The sequence below is a fragment of the Haliotis rufescens genome, unplaced genomic scaffold (assembly GCF_023055435.1).
Source record: "Haliotis rufescens isolate VD_foot unplaced genomic scaffold, xgHalRufe1.0.p SCAF_54, whole genome shotgun sequence".
NCBI classification, from domain to species: Eukaryota; Metazoa; Mollusca; class Gastropoda; order Lepetellida; family Haliotidae; genus Haliotis; species Haliotis rufescens.
In genome coordinates, this window is record NW_025964268.1 from 2,748,694 (window position 1) to 2,761,706 (window position 13,013).

A 13,013-nucleotide genomic window follows, 5' to 3' on the forward strand; every position below is an offset into this window, starting at 1 on the left:
GTACTCTGTATTCTGTCTGTGGATTCTCTAGAACCAAACGCTTGTGCAAGGTGACAAACGGGAGACTGTGTGCCCAGGCAGATTGTGCCCCACCTTGTGGGTTGTTATTCATGTGATCTGGTCAAGATCTTACCACCAAAATACAGCAATATTACTGCAGACTGTCGCTGTGATGTATATCCACTCACCATTACAATCTGATTGGTTGAAAAACACTGTAAAATGGGTTTGAATTTCACTGCTTAGGAATACTTTTATTGATAAGTTTGTTTATCTCAATTCCATATTTTAAATAGTTTGCCATTTGCCTTGGTGAAATGATTATTTAATTAGAGGTAAAGTTTGATAAATATTTGTCAGAATAACTTTGATTTAGTTTTCTCCACATTCTGCTGAGCAGGTGTCATGGAAACATGAAGTCATCCATTATAACATGATGTCATTAGACTCCAGCGTGACGTGTCTGTCTCACAACTGTGAGAGTTCAAGAAGAGATCATAGTTAATAAAAGTGCCTAATAACTTTTGTAGTTCACAATGTCGATAAACATGTGCCTTTGGATTTGCAGGTGTTATGATTACTAGATACACAATGAAAGAGCTGGACATCGTACACTCAGAAACAGAAAAAAAGCACACTCCGAAATACCCTGACAAGCTGTGACAACAAACAAGATCTCCATAGAATTGTTTAATAGCAACAACTACATATATACACATCTCTCTGGGTACAGACACACACACACAAACACACACACAAACGGATATTCTGGTGAAGCCCGTGGTTGACTGGCTATCTATTTGTTACGTCGATGAAGTGGGTTGAACAGCCTGGGGTCATTCAGATATTGAGGGTCTTTATTCATGTAGGCCATATAACCTGAAACCAAAATATTATTTAAGAATATTTAAAGCATATGACAAGGATGGTAAGACTGCAGTTTGCCGAATGCAGCAAGTCTAGTGTCAGTTTGGGTTTTTACCTCACCAACAGAATTCAAAGTCAGTCCATACAATTATTTTTATGTAGTTTCAAGTTTTAAAAACATGGCTGACCCACTTGAGCACAAATACTATGGAAATTCTTAACTGAATAAATGTTCCGTTTTTTGGTGATATTTCAAATTTTGACCTGCATTTCATCTTTGCACTTCTGACCATACTGAAACCTCTTTTAGACATTTTAAAAATAAAGACATATGGGTTTCAACACTTGTTTTGGACAAGCTTTTAATTTCTCTCAAAATGCATATTTGGCTGCTCTAATATTGCGAGACTGAGGGTTGGTTGGTTGGTTGGTTGGTTGGTTGGTTTGTTTGCAATATTCAAGCTGTCTGTAAATAATCGAGGCTGGACCAGACAATCCAGTGACTGATATCATGAGCATCGATTCACGCAATTGGGATTGATGACATGCATCAACCAAGTCAAGGAGCCTGACCACCCGATCCTGTTAGTCGCCTTTTACGACAAGCATAGTTGCCTTTTATGGCAAGCATGGGGAGCACATGTCACATGTGATATCATGATTTGTTCAAATCATTAGATTTTAGTTTTTCTTTCAGCCCACAGTATTTTTACAGAAAATAAATTAATATCAAGGCTGACAGAAAATTTTGGTAAGTTGCTGTCGCCTGGTGACATAATGAACTGTTGACTGCACATCCAGGTGAGCATGGTGAGCTACAATGCCATGGATGGATAACTTGGTGTTGAATGGTTTAACATGGCACTCAGCAATATTCCAGATTTATGAAAGTGGCCTGTAAACAATCAAGTATGGACCAAACAAACATGTGATTGATATTATGAGCCATATACATACATATGTAAAGATGTGGTATGTAAATTTAAATATCCCTATTCAAAATCATGTAAAATAACTACACATCAGGATGTATGACATGATATTGACTTACCTAGCACTCGAGCCCGTTTAATTAGTCTGGCCACCCTTTTCTGCATAGGAATGCACAGCTGAGTAATGTGGCGGCCATATATTCGTCCTGTGAAGGGCGACACAAACTGACTCAAAAGACGCACATTCTGAAACACAGCACAAGCCTTAATGACATCTTTTCAATTATTACAAAGTAACAGCTATTAGCAACTTCCTAACTTTCAGGCAACTGAAATTTCCAGCTTTTTTTCTCCAATCTAAAAATGTCTATCAAAAATTTAAAGTGAATAAATGAACCAGATCTTATAAGCTCAAAGTAAATTCTTCATTATATCATGTATGTGAATAGCTCAACCTATTGGGAAAGCACACACCGGTAATGCTTTACATATCCTTGTGAAGGATACATGTTAATTTTGACTGCCTCTGTGGTCTAGTGGCAGAGCGTCAACCAGGACGATTGAAGTTCTAGGATTTCGATCCCTGGCCGTGTCATACCAAGAGACGTTAAAAGATGGTACATGTTGTTACCCTGCCTGGTGCCAGCTTTTAGGGGCTAAAACAAGGACTGGTTGATTCGAAATTGGTATATGTGTTTGAGTGGGGTATTCATGTCAAACTGCAGCATGGTATCTCAGTGGGCTAGAAGTTCTAGCCCACTGAGATACCATGCTGCAGTTTGACCTCTAGCCTAGAACTATAAAGTCGGCATAAGTCCAGACCAGTACAAGCAGCTACACACACATACACGTGCATGCACATCGCCATATACGTATTTATTTCTTTAATGCAACGTTAAACCTCATTTCATGTCACCTCACAAGTTAATCTTAAGAGTTTTGTGATACAGGTGAAATCCAGAACAAATAGTCTGGGTATAATTACTATTTTACAACAGATGGACAACTTGAGTGTTCCAAGTAATGAAAGTGACATTATCATGTATGGTGTAACAACATAGCCGACATCAGTAAGTTCTGCGAATGGTGTAACAACATAGCCGGCATCAGTAAGTTCTGCGAATGGTGTAACAACATAGCCGACATCAGTAAGTTCTGCGAATGGTGTAACAACATAGCCGGCATCAGTAAGTTCTGCGAATGGTGTAACAACATAGCCGGCATCAGTAAGTTCTGCGAATGGTGTAACAACATAGCCGGCATCAGTAAGTTCTGCGAATGGTGTAACAACATAGCCGGCATCAGTAAGTTCTGCGAATGGTGTAACAACATAGCCGGCATCAGTAAGTTCTGCGAATGGTGTAACAACATAGCCGGCATCAGTAAGTTCTGCGAATGGTGTAACAACATAGCCGGCATCAGTAAGTTCTGCGAATGGTGTAACAACATAGCCGGCATCAGTAAGTTCTGCGAATGGTGTAACAACATAGCCGACATCAGTAAGTTCTGCGAATGGTGTAACAACATAGCCGACATCAGTAAGTTCTGCGAATGGTGTAACAACATAGCCGGCATCAGTAAGTTCTGCGAATGGTGTAACAACATAGCCGGCATCAGTAAGTTCTGCGAATGGTGTAACAACATAGCCGACATCAGTAAGTTCTGCGAATGGTGTAACAACATAGCCGACATCAGTAAGTTCTGCGAATGGTGTAACAACATAGCCGGCATCAGTAAGTTCTGCGAATGGTGTAACAACATAGCCGGCATCAGTAAGTTCTGCGAATGGTGTAACAACATAGCCGGCATCAGTAAGTTCTGCGAATGGTGTAACAACATAGCCGACATCAGTAAGTTCTGCGAATGGTGTAACAACATAGCCGACATCAGTAAGTTCTGCGAATGGTGTAACAACATAGCCGGCATCAGTAAGTTCTGCGAATGGTGTAACAACATAGCCGGCATCAGTAAGTTCTGCGAATGGTGTAACAACATAGCCGACATCAGTAAGTTCTGCGAATGGTGTAACAACATAGCCGACATCAGTAAGTTCTGCGAATGGGGTATATAGGAATGGGCCTATTATGCTTTGATATGTGACTGCTAAAACTTGTAAAATCCTAGATATGTTTTATATTTCTATACTTATCCTGCATTACTCCGTAATATAGGCCAAACTTCTTTTTTACTGCTTGACAGACTTCTTACAAGAAAATATTGGTCGGTAGGTGGGAAAGAAAGGAAAAAAGCTAGTAGAACAAAAACACAACTGATTTAATGTGGGAGGAGAGCCTGCAACACAGCTGCTGGTTAATGCAAACCTGACGAATAACGCGGGAATGCTTTGGTGCATCTGTGCATCCTATCAATTTCAGGAATAAGAACTTTATTTTGACTCCCATGTATATATGTCAAATTCATTTGGTCCTTGTTTAAAAAATATTTTGGATGCAATATGTTATCAGCTTTTCAGTGGGATAAAACAAAGAACAAATTCTAAAAAAGAAAATTCCATTTGAATAAAATTTGCTAATTTGCAGGTTAGTCACTACTTATAATCAACAAATCAAACCACGAGCTGGAGTCCATCGCAAGGGAGTGCTCAGACCAATAAGCGATAAAACTACATCACACAAATATTTCTCATGGAACACATGCCATGGCCTTGCGCACATATGCTCTACACACTGCATCAACAGCAGGAAGAGAAGTGAGTTCATGCACAGAGTATATCTCATTTGACTTCTGTGAATCATAAACAATCTTATTTCATAAAAGTAGACACATGTCACTAATACACTGAAATTTATGTATTCATGGGTGAAAATCCATGAAGTAGTGACGATGAGTTTCAGGATGTGATATGCATGATACATGGAAGAAGATCTTGTATGCTCAAAGTACATTAGTCACTACCTGACAAGCATGTTCACTGTATCATAATCACATGTAATCATGAATCACCCTTTCATGACCAACAGTATTTTAGTAACTTGTTAAACTGTACCTTCCAATCCAGATCTACATCCTTCTCACACAGCAGACATTTTCTATATTTCTTTTCAAAAGGATCTGGCATCCGACGCAGAGGCTGAAGAAATGACAACAGTTCACATCACCCAGCAATCTCTTTCTATTACAGAATACTGTGATACAGAAATGAAAGTGTTTGTGAGTAAGTTGGGTTTAACACCACTTTTAACAGTATTTCAGTTATTCCATGGCGTGTCAGCTTAATGTGGGAGGAAAGCCTGAAGTGATGCTGGTCTTAGACTTTTAGTTCTTTGGTGAAACCCATGAGCACTGGTATTGTGCTGAAAAACATAGAAACATAATCAGGGCGAACTGGGACTCAAACCCTAAATCATAGGTTTCTGGCATACCCAAGGGATGACACTCTACACAGCTGGTCCACCTGTGTCCCCAAGAAATAAGCTAGAAAATTCATTGTTCTGTTGATAGTCTTGTATCATTATGATCATGGCAATTATTTGTTCTTCTGAACAATATCCTAAGTACAATTGCATGTGAAGTTCAAACATTTTGATAAGAACAAGAGAGTGTGCTTTTACACCACTTTTAACAAAATACCGGTCCCAACTTCCAGTCACATGACATTCACAACAGGAGACATGCATTATTTCCTCTGCAAATTGTACAGATGTTTGGAATCTATTGTCCCCCCACTGTCCCAATTTGATAAGAGAAGGCAGAAACAAAATCCTTTTGGAGCAGAATTAATAAGTTTCATGTTTAATAAGCTCAAATCAGTTAAGTTGTAAATCTTCCAGTATTAATAATGTTTCATCATGTTAACACAGGCTGTTAAAGACATACCATGTCACTTTCAACTTGTGCACTGAGTTGCTTGACTAGCTCTGGATTGAACTGCTGGACATATTTGAGACTTGGATCTTTCTTTTCTTCAATCTTCTGTTTTGATGTGGCGGTAGGTTGCTGGCTTTGGCTACAGAACAGCCGTGAAAATGTCATACCTAAACAAAGAGAATTAGCTATGTTTACACATTGACTCTTTCAGCCTGAAGATTGTAGTGATTATATCTTAATAACATCACCTAACTACAATACAAACCTGAACCATTTTGACTTATAATCCTGTAGGCTGCCACGAAAGGAAGCCATCAAGTGAAGACTTAAAGTTAAAGTAACATGTGTTCCCAATATGATAACAATGCAATTCCCTTTCGCAAACGAATTCAGTGTTATACATGTTATAACTACACAAAACTGAAAAGAGCACCAAATACATATAAATGGCCTATTAAAAACAAGGAATTTCAACATGCCCACATTGATCAAATTTTCTTGATTCATCACTTGTGAAGATCCTGAATGTGCTGAAGGACTTATCCTTTTCTCAAGTCATAACACATATCACCCTTGTGCTCAAAGGGCTTCACCGCTGCCACTGTCAATAGGACCCAGTTCAACATCCTACTTTCACTGTGTATTTAAAATTATTTACCAATTTACCAATACTTATGTTTGTAACATGGACATAAATAAAGGTAGTCCTACACTGGAGAACTAGTGCTGAAGGGGTTGTCAGCACAGACAACCCCAGGTACGTTTCTGTATACAGAAATGTACCCTAGCCAAAATCAGAATGCACAGGGTACCCTTAATGGCGGACGAGTCCATATTCTTAAACCCGAAACCAATTCATGTACAATTGTAGTTCTGGTTCGTCTGATGACCAGTGCATGCTGGACAATGCTGTGCAGCGTGCAATATTTGGGTTATGTACGTATGTCACTGTATTTGCTAGTTTTTTTTATATATAGCACATAATGCATCTCATACAACAGTATGACAGTTCTGAACTATTTATGGAAAGGAAATACCAAGAGAAAAATATACAACACATACCAAGGTTTGGCATCCGGGATGTGTCCTATACATAAGCTTTCAAGGACCCTGTTCAAGGTGCCTAAGACACCCTTCTGTACTCTGATTTTGGCTAGAGTACACTTCTGTATACAGAATTGACATGTGGTATATATCTGTAGTACCTGTGCTGACAATGATCCTTCAGCAGAAACAGTTGGGTGAAGCTTTGCACTATTTGACAGAAACGTACTGCATCATGTGCATTAAGGGTGCAGGCTAAAACGGCACCTCAGCAAAACGTCACCGATTTCTCTGGCGAAAACGGCACCGCATTTGGCGAAAACAGCTACTATGTGTCGGGCGAAAACGGAACCTCTATGTTTAATAACGATAAACAACTATTTTTGTAGTAATATATAGGGTTTATTTACATGGTATTTGATGTATTGAGTACATCTGAGGCCGTAATGTGAATTTCCGATAGGTTTGGTACTCTCATTTCTTACCGATCACCTCTTCAATGACGGGAGCTACGCATTTCACACAGCGGAAAGGGAAGTCAGTACGGCAAATTTCTCTATAACGGGCCATAGAAAGTCCGGTTCCAGTTGTCACAGTTATCACATGATACAGCATGTTGATTTTTTTTCTGTCATTCTTCTCGCATGCAACACATCGAAAGGCCATTGTGAATAATTGTGATCTGACAGCACCATGTTAGGCCTCAAATACAGTTTCAGCTTAAATTGAGTAAAGGTACTTAAAACTTCAAAGCGTATAGTGAATAAAAGTCGGTGATTAAATTGGAGTAGGGGGCTAATTTCTTATTTGTTTTATTTCACAAATATTTGTGTTTGTAAGAGACGATGTGAGTTTAATTTCTATTATCTTTCGTCAAAGCATGTTATGTTTTCACCATAAGTTGAGTTGCGTATAAGCTAAGTTGGATTATAGTTGGAGCAGAGGCTAATTTCTAATGTAAACTTGTTTTAACATCTCACAATTATTGGCCTTTGCAAGTTACAATGTAAGTTTAATATCATTCATTTGACCAAGGTAAAAAAAAAAAATAAGGTGCCGTTTTCGCTCGAGTCGAGGTGCCGTTTTCGCTTGAGTCGAGGTGCCGTTTTCGCCCGGTGACGTTTTCGCTATAACCCGTGCATTAAGCTGTAAACATGGAGATCCAAAAGTAAGCTCATTGAGGTACACTTCATAGGTGGATTGCAATATAACATAACATGTGCACAAACACAGAATTTTTGTAAAGAGTACCATCTGTGTGAACATCTGCATCTTATTTTCAAATAGTTTTTCAAAAAAGTATTTCACATTGGGCTTGGAAACAAGAGACACACGTGTACGTGTAAATGTCAAGTTCTTTAAAATGCCATGACTTCACAGCTCAGGGGTGTGAAAACAGGTAACAAGAGAACACAGCATATATGTATAGGATGTGAGGATTCTGAAACACTGTTAGGGAAAATAACGTTTGTTTGTTGTTTTACGCCGCACGACTGTCTGGGCCAGACCATCCAGTAATATTGACATCATGGGCATCAATCTCCGTAATTATGATACGACGACATGCATCAGTCAAGTCAGTGTTCCTGACAAACCGATCCCCTTAGTCGCCGTAGTAGCCTCTTGCGACAAGAATGGGTTCCTGAAGACAAGTTCAACCCCGGATCTTCACGAGGTGAAAAAATAACCCGTCACTAGTGTCAGAAGCCTAAATTAATTACATAATGTTAATTGCTGACATGACAACACGATCACATAACGTCATTGCATGACATTAAAATCGGAATCGAATTACTTACCTTGGACATTTTGTGGAGGAGATAAATTTGTAAAGTTCCCTAACTTGAGAAAACGATGTATTTTCAACGGCACGCTCATGGTTTGTCTTGAAGCCATGTGCGCGGCCATGACACTGTCCCGCGGTAAATGTTGTAAACAAAATAAATTTGATCGATATCTCGGCCTACATCATTTCATATAGTAATTTCCATCGAACCCCAACCACGAAAATAATTCGTTATTCGTATATGATATTAATTAAAATAAAAAGCTGTCAGTGCGGTTCTGTTGTGTTTACAAATGGCGGAAGTTGTCAAAATTCTGGAGCCGGTCAACTTTATGTGAATACTTTGTCAACGATATATGATCTAAGGTAGCTTTTACCATATACTTTGTCAATTTGATTGTAGATGATAGATCGAAATTCAAATCCAAATGCTTGCTAATGACAAGGATGATCCAGAAGTCAGTGATGACAAGACTGTACAGGCATCATCTCGGCTAGGCTAGTCATGGCGTGAAGACTACCCTATGGTTATGCTGTGTACGGTGACTGGAGGTCTCCCACGACAACGTACACAACGAGAGTTTAATTGTCCAACCCATCTTTGACATTATTTACCTTGTCATAGCTTGGCGATATTGAAGATTACAGGGCGCAGCTTAGTTACAGGCCTGTCGAAAATCACTGGCGCCAGCTACCGGCTGTGGTTGATTCCAGCAATGTCACGACTGGGGACACCAAACAATGGCTTCACACATTGTACCCCTGTGGGGAATCGAACCTGGTTCCTCGGCATGACGAGCAAACGCTTTAGCCACTTGGCTACCCCACTACCGGCTGTGACTCTAGCTTCACTGATTTTGTGTGGCTCTTCTATCGTTATTCTTACTCTCCTTAATCCATGGATGTCTGAGTGATGTCAGACTAAAATACAAAATCTCAAATTATTTTTGTTTTGGTCATCTGAAATATCTTTTGATAACTTTAAATATCTTAAATGATAACACTTTACATTAATACAGGCTAGATTGAAGTATCTGCCATTTTGATGATGGATCCACTACAGTGTATTTTTTACATAAATGTCTTCCTAAGTAATGGTTTCCAAGTTTTGGACTATTAATTTAACTCGACTCATAATTTTTTTAAAATAACCTATGTTTGGTTAATTTGTACCTCTGCATCAGTAGTTGTCATCTCCATATTTATTAACTAATCATGTCTCTTCCTTAATGTAGCAATGTTATATTTTATGGCAATGAAATAAACTGCAAGCAAATGTTGAGATATTCACTAATTTTGAGCTTTGGAACATATTTTAAGAATTGGCACATTCTGGGAACAGAGTTAGAAGCATCAAACGAGTATGGCTAAGAGGTATCTGGTATATTGCATGTGTACCATAACACAACTTAATTCATTACATGCATTCATGACAGTAAATATGAATGATAAAAGATATTTCAATAATATTTTCAGAATAATAATTGATATAATTGATCACAGTGACATAAGCATGACCGGCATAAAAAAAAGGTATGTCAGAGTCAAAACAGTCCACATCTCATTGTTCAGTAGATAATAGTTATATTGCATGTATATAAATTGTAATGCATTAATACTTTCTCTTTCATTTCAGCTCTATTAAGTACTAAAACTGAAACATGTCTGGAGATACAGATCCAGTTGAACTGGATATATCAGGCCCAGTGGAGTTAGACCAGCTTCAGTTTGACTTTAGTGGCAAGTTAGATGCTGGGGTAGTTCTCAGCAGTGATGTCATCGAAGAAAACAATGACATTTCAACAGAACAGTCAGCACTCGTGGACCTCATCCCCATCAATATGAACAGTAATGCATCTTCTGGTGGGTTTGTAGACGAACACGATCATGTCAGGGTGAATCAGGAGAGGATAGTGCCAGAAGAGGATGCACAAGATGAGGAAGCACTACGAGAGGATGTACAACAGGCTGGTGATGCACCTGGACTTGCTGTTACCAACATCCTGCTTGATGAGAAAATGATGGAGCATAATGAATGTATTGACACATCAGCAGGTGGTCTGAATGTCGTGAACAGTGGACATGGTGAAGAGGCTTTGATGAAGGATGAGAATACTGACGTGCAGGAACAAGATCAGGTAACCCTTCACAGGACAGATGATAATGGTGGTACAGAAACACAGGTTTACAGAAAGCTGAAACTTTAATGACATATTTGTTTTGTAGTGGAAAAAATGGGTTACAGAGATACCAACCACTTGAAATCTAATGACTTTGGTAGTGACACTGTAGCAGATATGATTGCCATATGTCAGATGGAAACATTGCTCTTTTTAAATACTCAGGAATATTTTTTTATTCTGTAAACTTTGCTTAATAAAGTATTGATTTAAATTCTGGGTGTAGAAAATTTTAATTAATGATGATTGTACCAACTTGATTTATTATTATCCCCCGCCACGAAGTGGAAGGGGGGATATAGGAATGGGTGCCGTCCGCCCGTCCGTCCGTCCGTCCGTCCGTCACATTTTGTTTCCGGAGCAGATCTTGACAACCGTACCTTATTTCTTCACCAAACTTGGCACATAGATAGATCTAGTGGTGAACTGGTGCCTTTTGATAGTTTGGGATTTTTTAAAAAGTTATTTTTCGAGTTTCCATGGCACCGACTTTGATTTAGACTGAAAATGGCGGTAGTCCTCGTTTCCGGAGCAGATCTTGAAAGCCGTTCCATATTTCTTCACCAAACTTGGCACATAGATAGATCTAGTGGTGAACTGGTGCCTTTTGATAGTTTGGGATTTTTTAAAAAGTTGTTTTTCGAGTTTCCATGGCACCGACTTTGATTTAGACTGAAAATGGCGGTAGTCCTCGTTTCCGGAGCAAATCTTGAAAACCGTACCATATTTCTTCACCATACTTGGCACATAGATAGGTCTAGTGGTGAACTGGTGCCTTTTGATAGTTTGGGATTTTTAAAAAAAGTTATTTTTTGCGTTTCCATGGCAACGACTTTGATTTAGACTGAAAATGGCAGTAGTCCTCGTTTCCGGAGCAGATCTTGAAAACCGTACCAAATTTCTTCACCATATTTGGCACATAGATAGATCTAGTGGTGAACTGGTGCCTTTTGATAGTTTGGCATCTTTAAAAACAATATTTTTTTAGTTTCCATGGCACCGACTTTGATTTAGACTGAAAATGGCAGTAGTCATCGTTTCTGGAGCAGATCTTGAAAACCGTACCATATTTCTTCGTCATACTTGGCACATAGATAGGTCTAGTGGTGAACTGGTGCCTTTTGATAGTTTGGGATTTTTAAAAAAGTTATTTTTTGCGTTTCCATGGCAAGGACTTTGATTTAGACTGAAAATGGCAGTAGTCCTCGTTTCCGGAGCAGATCTTGAAAACCGTACCATTTTTCTTCACCATATTTGCACATTGATAGGTCTAGTGGTGAACTGGTGCCTTTTGATAGTTTGGGATTTTAAAAAAAGTTATTTTTCGAGTATCCATGGCATCGACTTTGATTTAGACTGAAAATGGCAGTAGTCCTTGTTTCTGGAGCAGATCTTGAAAACCGTACCATATTTCTTCGTCATACTTGGCACATAGGTCTAGTGGTGAACTGGTGCCTTTTGATAGTTTGGGATTTTTTAAAAAGTTATTTTTCGAGTTTCCATGGCACCGACTTTGATTTAGACTGAAAATGGCGGTAGTCCTCGTTTCCGGAGCAGATCTTGAAAGCCGTTCCATATTTCTTCACCAAACTTGGCACATAGATAGATCTAGTGGTGAACTGGTGCCTTTTGATAGTTTGGGATTTTTTAAAAAGTTGTTTTTCGAGTTTCCATGGCACCGACTTTGATTTAGACTGAAAATGGCGGTAGTCCTCGTTTCCGGAGCAAATCTTGAAAACCGTACCATATTTCTTCACCATACTTGGCACATAGATAGGTCTAGTGGTGAACTGGTGCCTTTTGATAGTTTGGGATTTTTAAAAAAAGTTATTTTTTGCGTTTCCATGGCAACGACTTTGATTTAGACTGAAAATGGCAGTAGTCCTCGTTTCCGGAGCAGATCTTGAAAACCGTACCAAATTTCTTCACCATATTTGGCACATAGATAGATCTAGTGGTGAACTGGTGCCTTTTGATAGTTTGGCATCTTTAAAAACAATATTTTTTTAGTTTCCATGGCACCGACTTTGATTTAGACTGAAAATGGCAGTAGTCATCGTTTCTGGAGCAGATCTTGAAAACCGTACCATATTTCTTCGTCATACTTGGCACATAGATAGGTCTAGTGGTGAACTGGTGCCTTTTGATAGTTTGGGATTTTTAAAAAAGTTATTTTTTGCGTTTCCATGGCAACGACTTTGATTTAGACTGAAAATGGCAGTAGTCTTCGTTTCCGGAGCAGATCTTGAAAACCGTACCATTTTTCTTCACCATATTTGCACATTGATAGGTCTAGTGGTGAACTGGTGCCTTTTGATAGTTTGGGATTTTAAAAAAAGTTATTTTTCGAGTATCCATGGCATCGACTTTGATTTA

At 38.9% G+C, this 13,013-nt stretch overlaps 2 protein-coding genes across 5 annotated transcripts in view; one reads left to right on the plus strand and one right to left on the minus strand.

Annotated features, from left to right (window-relative positions):
- Nucleotides 1-677: 677 nt before the first annotated feature.
- Nucleotides 678-8,612, minus strand: LOC124121931 (28S ribosomal protein S18c, mitochondrial-like). The gene is made up of 5 exons (XM_046485064.2): nucleotides 8,471-8,612; nucleotides 5,637-5,794; nucleotides 4,807-4,890; nucleotides 1,919-2,045; nucleotides 678-879 (listed from the first exon to the last, which is right to left on the minus strand). Exons 1-5 carry the CDS (start codon nucleotides 8,577-8,579, stop codon nucleotides 797-799), a joined length of 561 nt encoding a protein of 186 aa, XP_046341020.2. The 5' UTR covers nucleotides 8,580-8,612; the 3' UTR covers nucleotides 678-796.
- Nucleotides 8,613-8,721: 109 nt separating this feature from the next.
- The window catches only part of LOC124121929 (histone-lysine N-methyltransferase SETD1B-like), a 28,112-nt gene continuing 23,820 nt past the window's right edge, over nucleotides 8,722-13,013 (plus strand). For all 4 annotated transcript variants that reach the window (XR_007218561.1, XM_046485059.2, XM_046485061.2 and 1 more), the window contains exons 1-2: nucleotides 8,722-8,823; nucleotides 10,094-10,595. Coding sequence is in view for 3 of the 4 variants with exons in the window: in XM_046485059.2 (XP_046341015.2) it covers nucleotides 10,119-10,595 (477 nt within the window). In the remaining variant the exon portion in view is untranslated. The remainder of the gene's footprint in view (nucleotides 8,824-10,093; nucleotides 10,596-13,013) is intronic.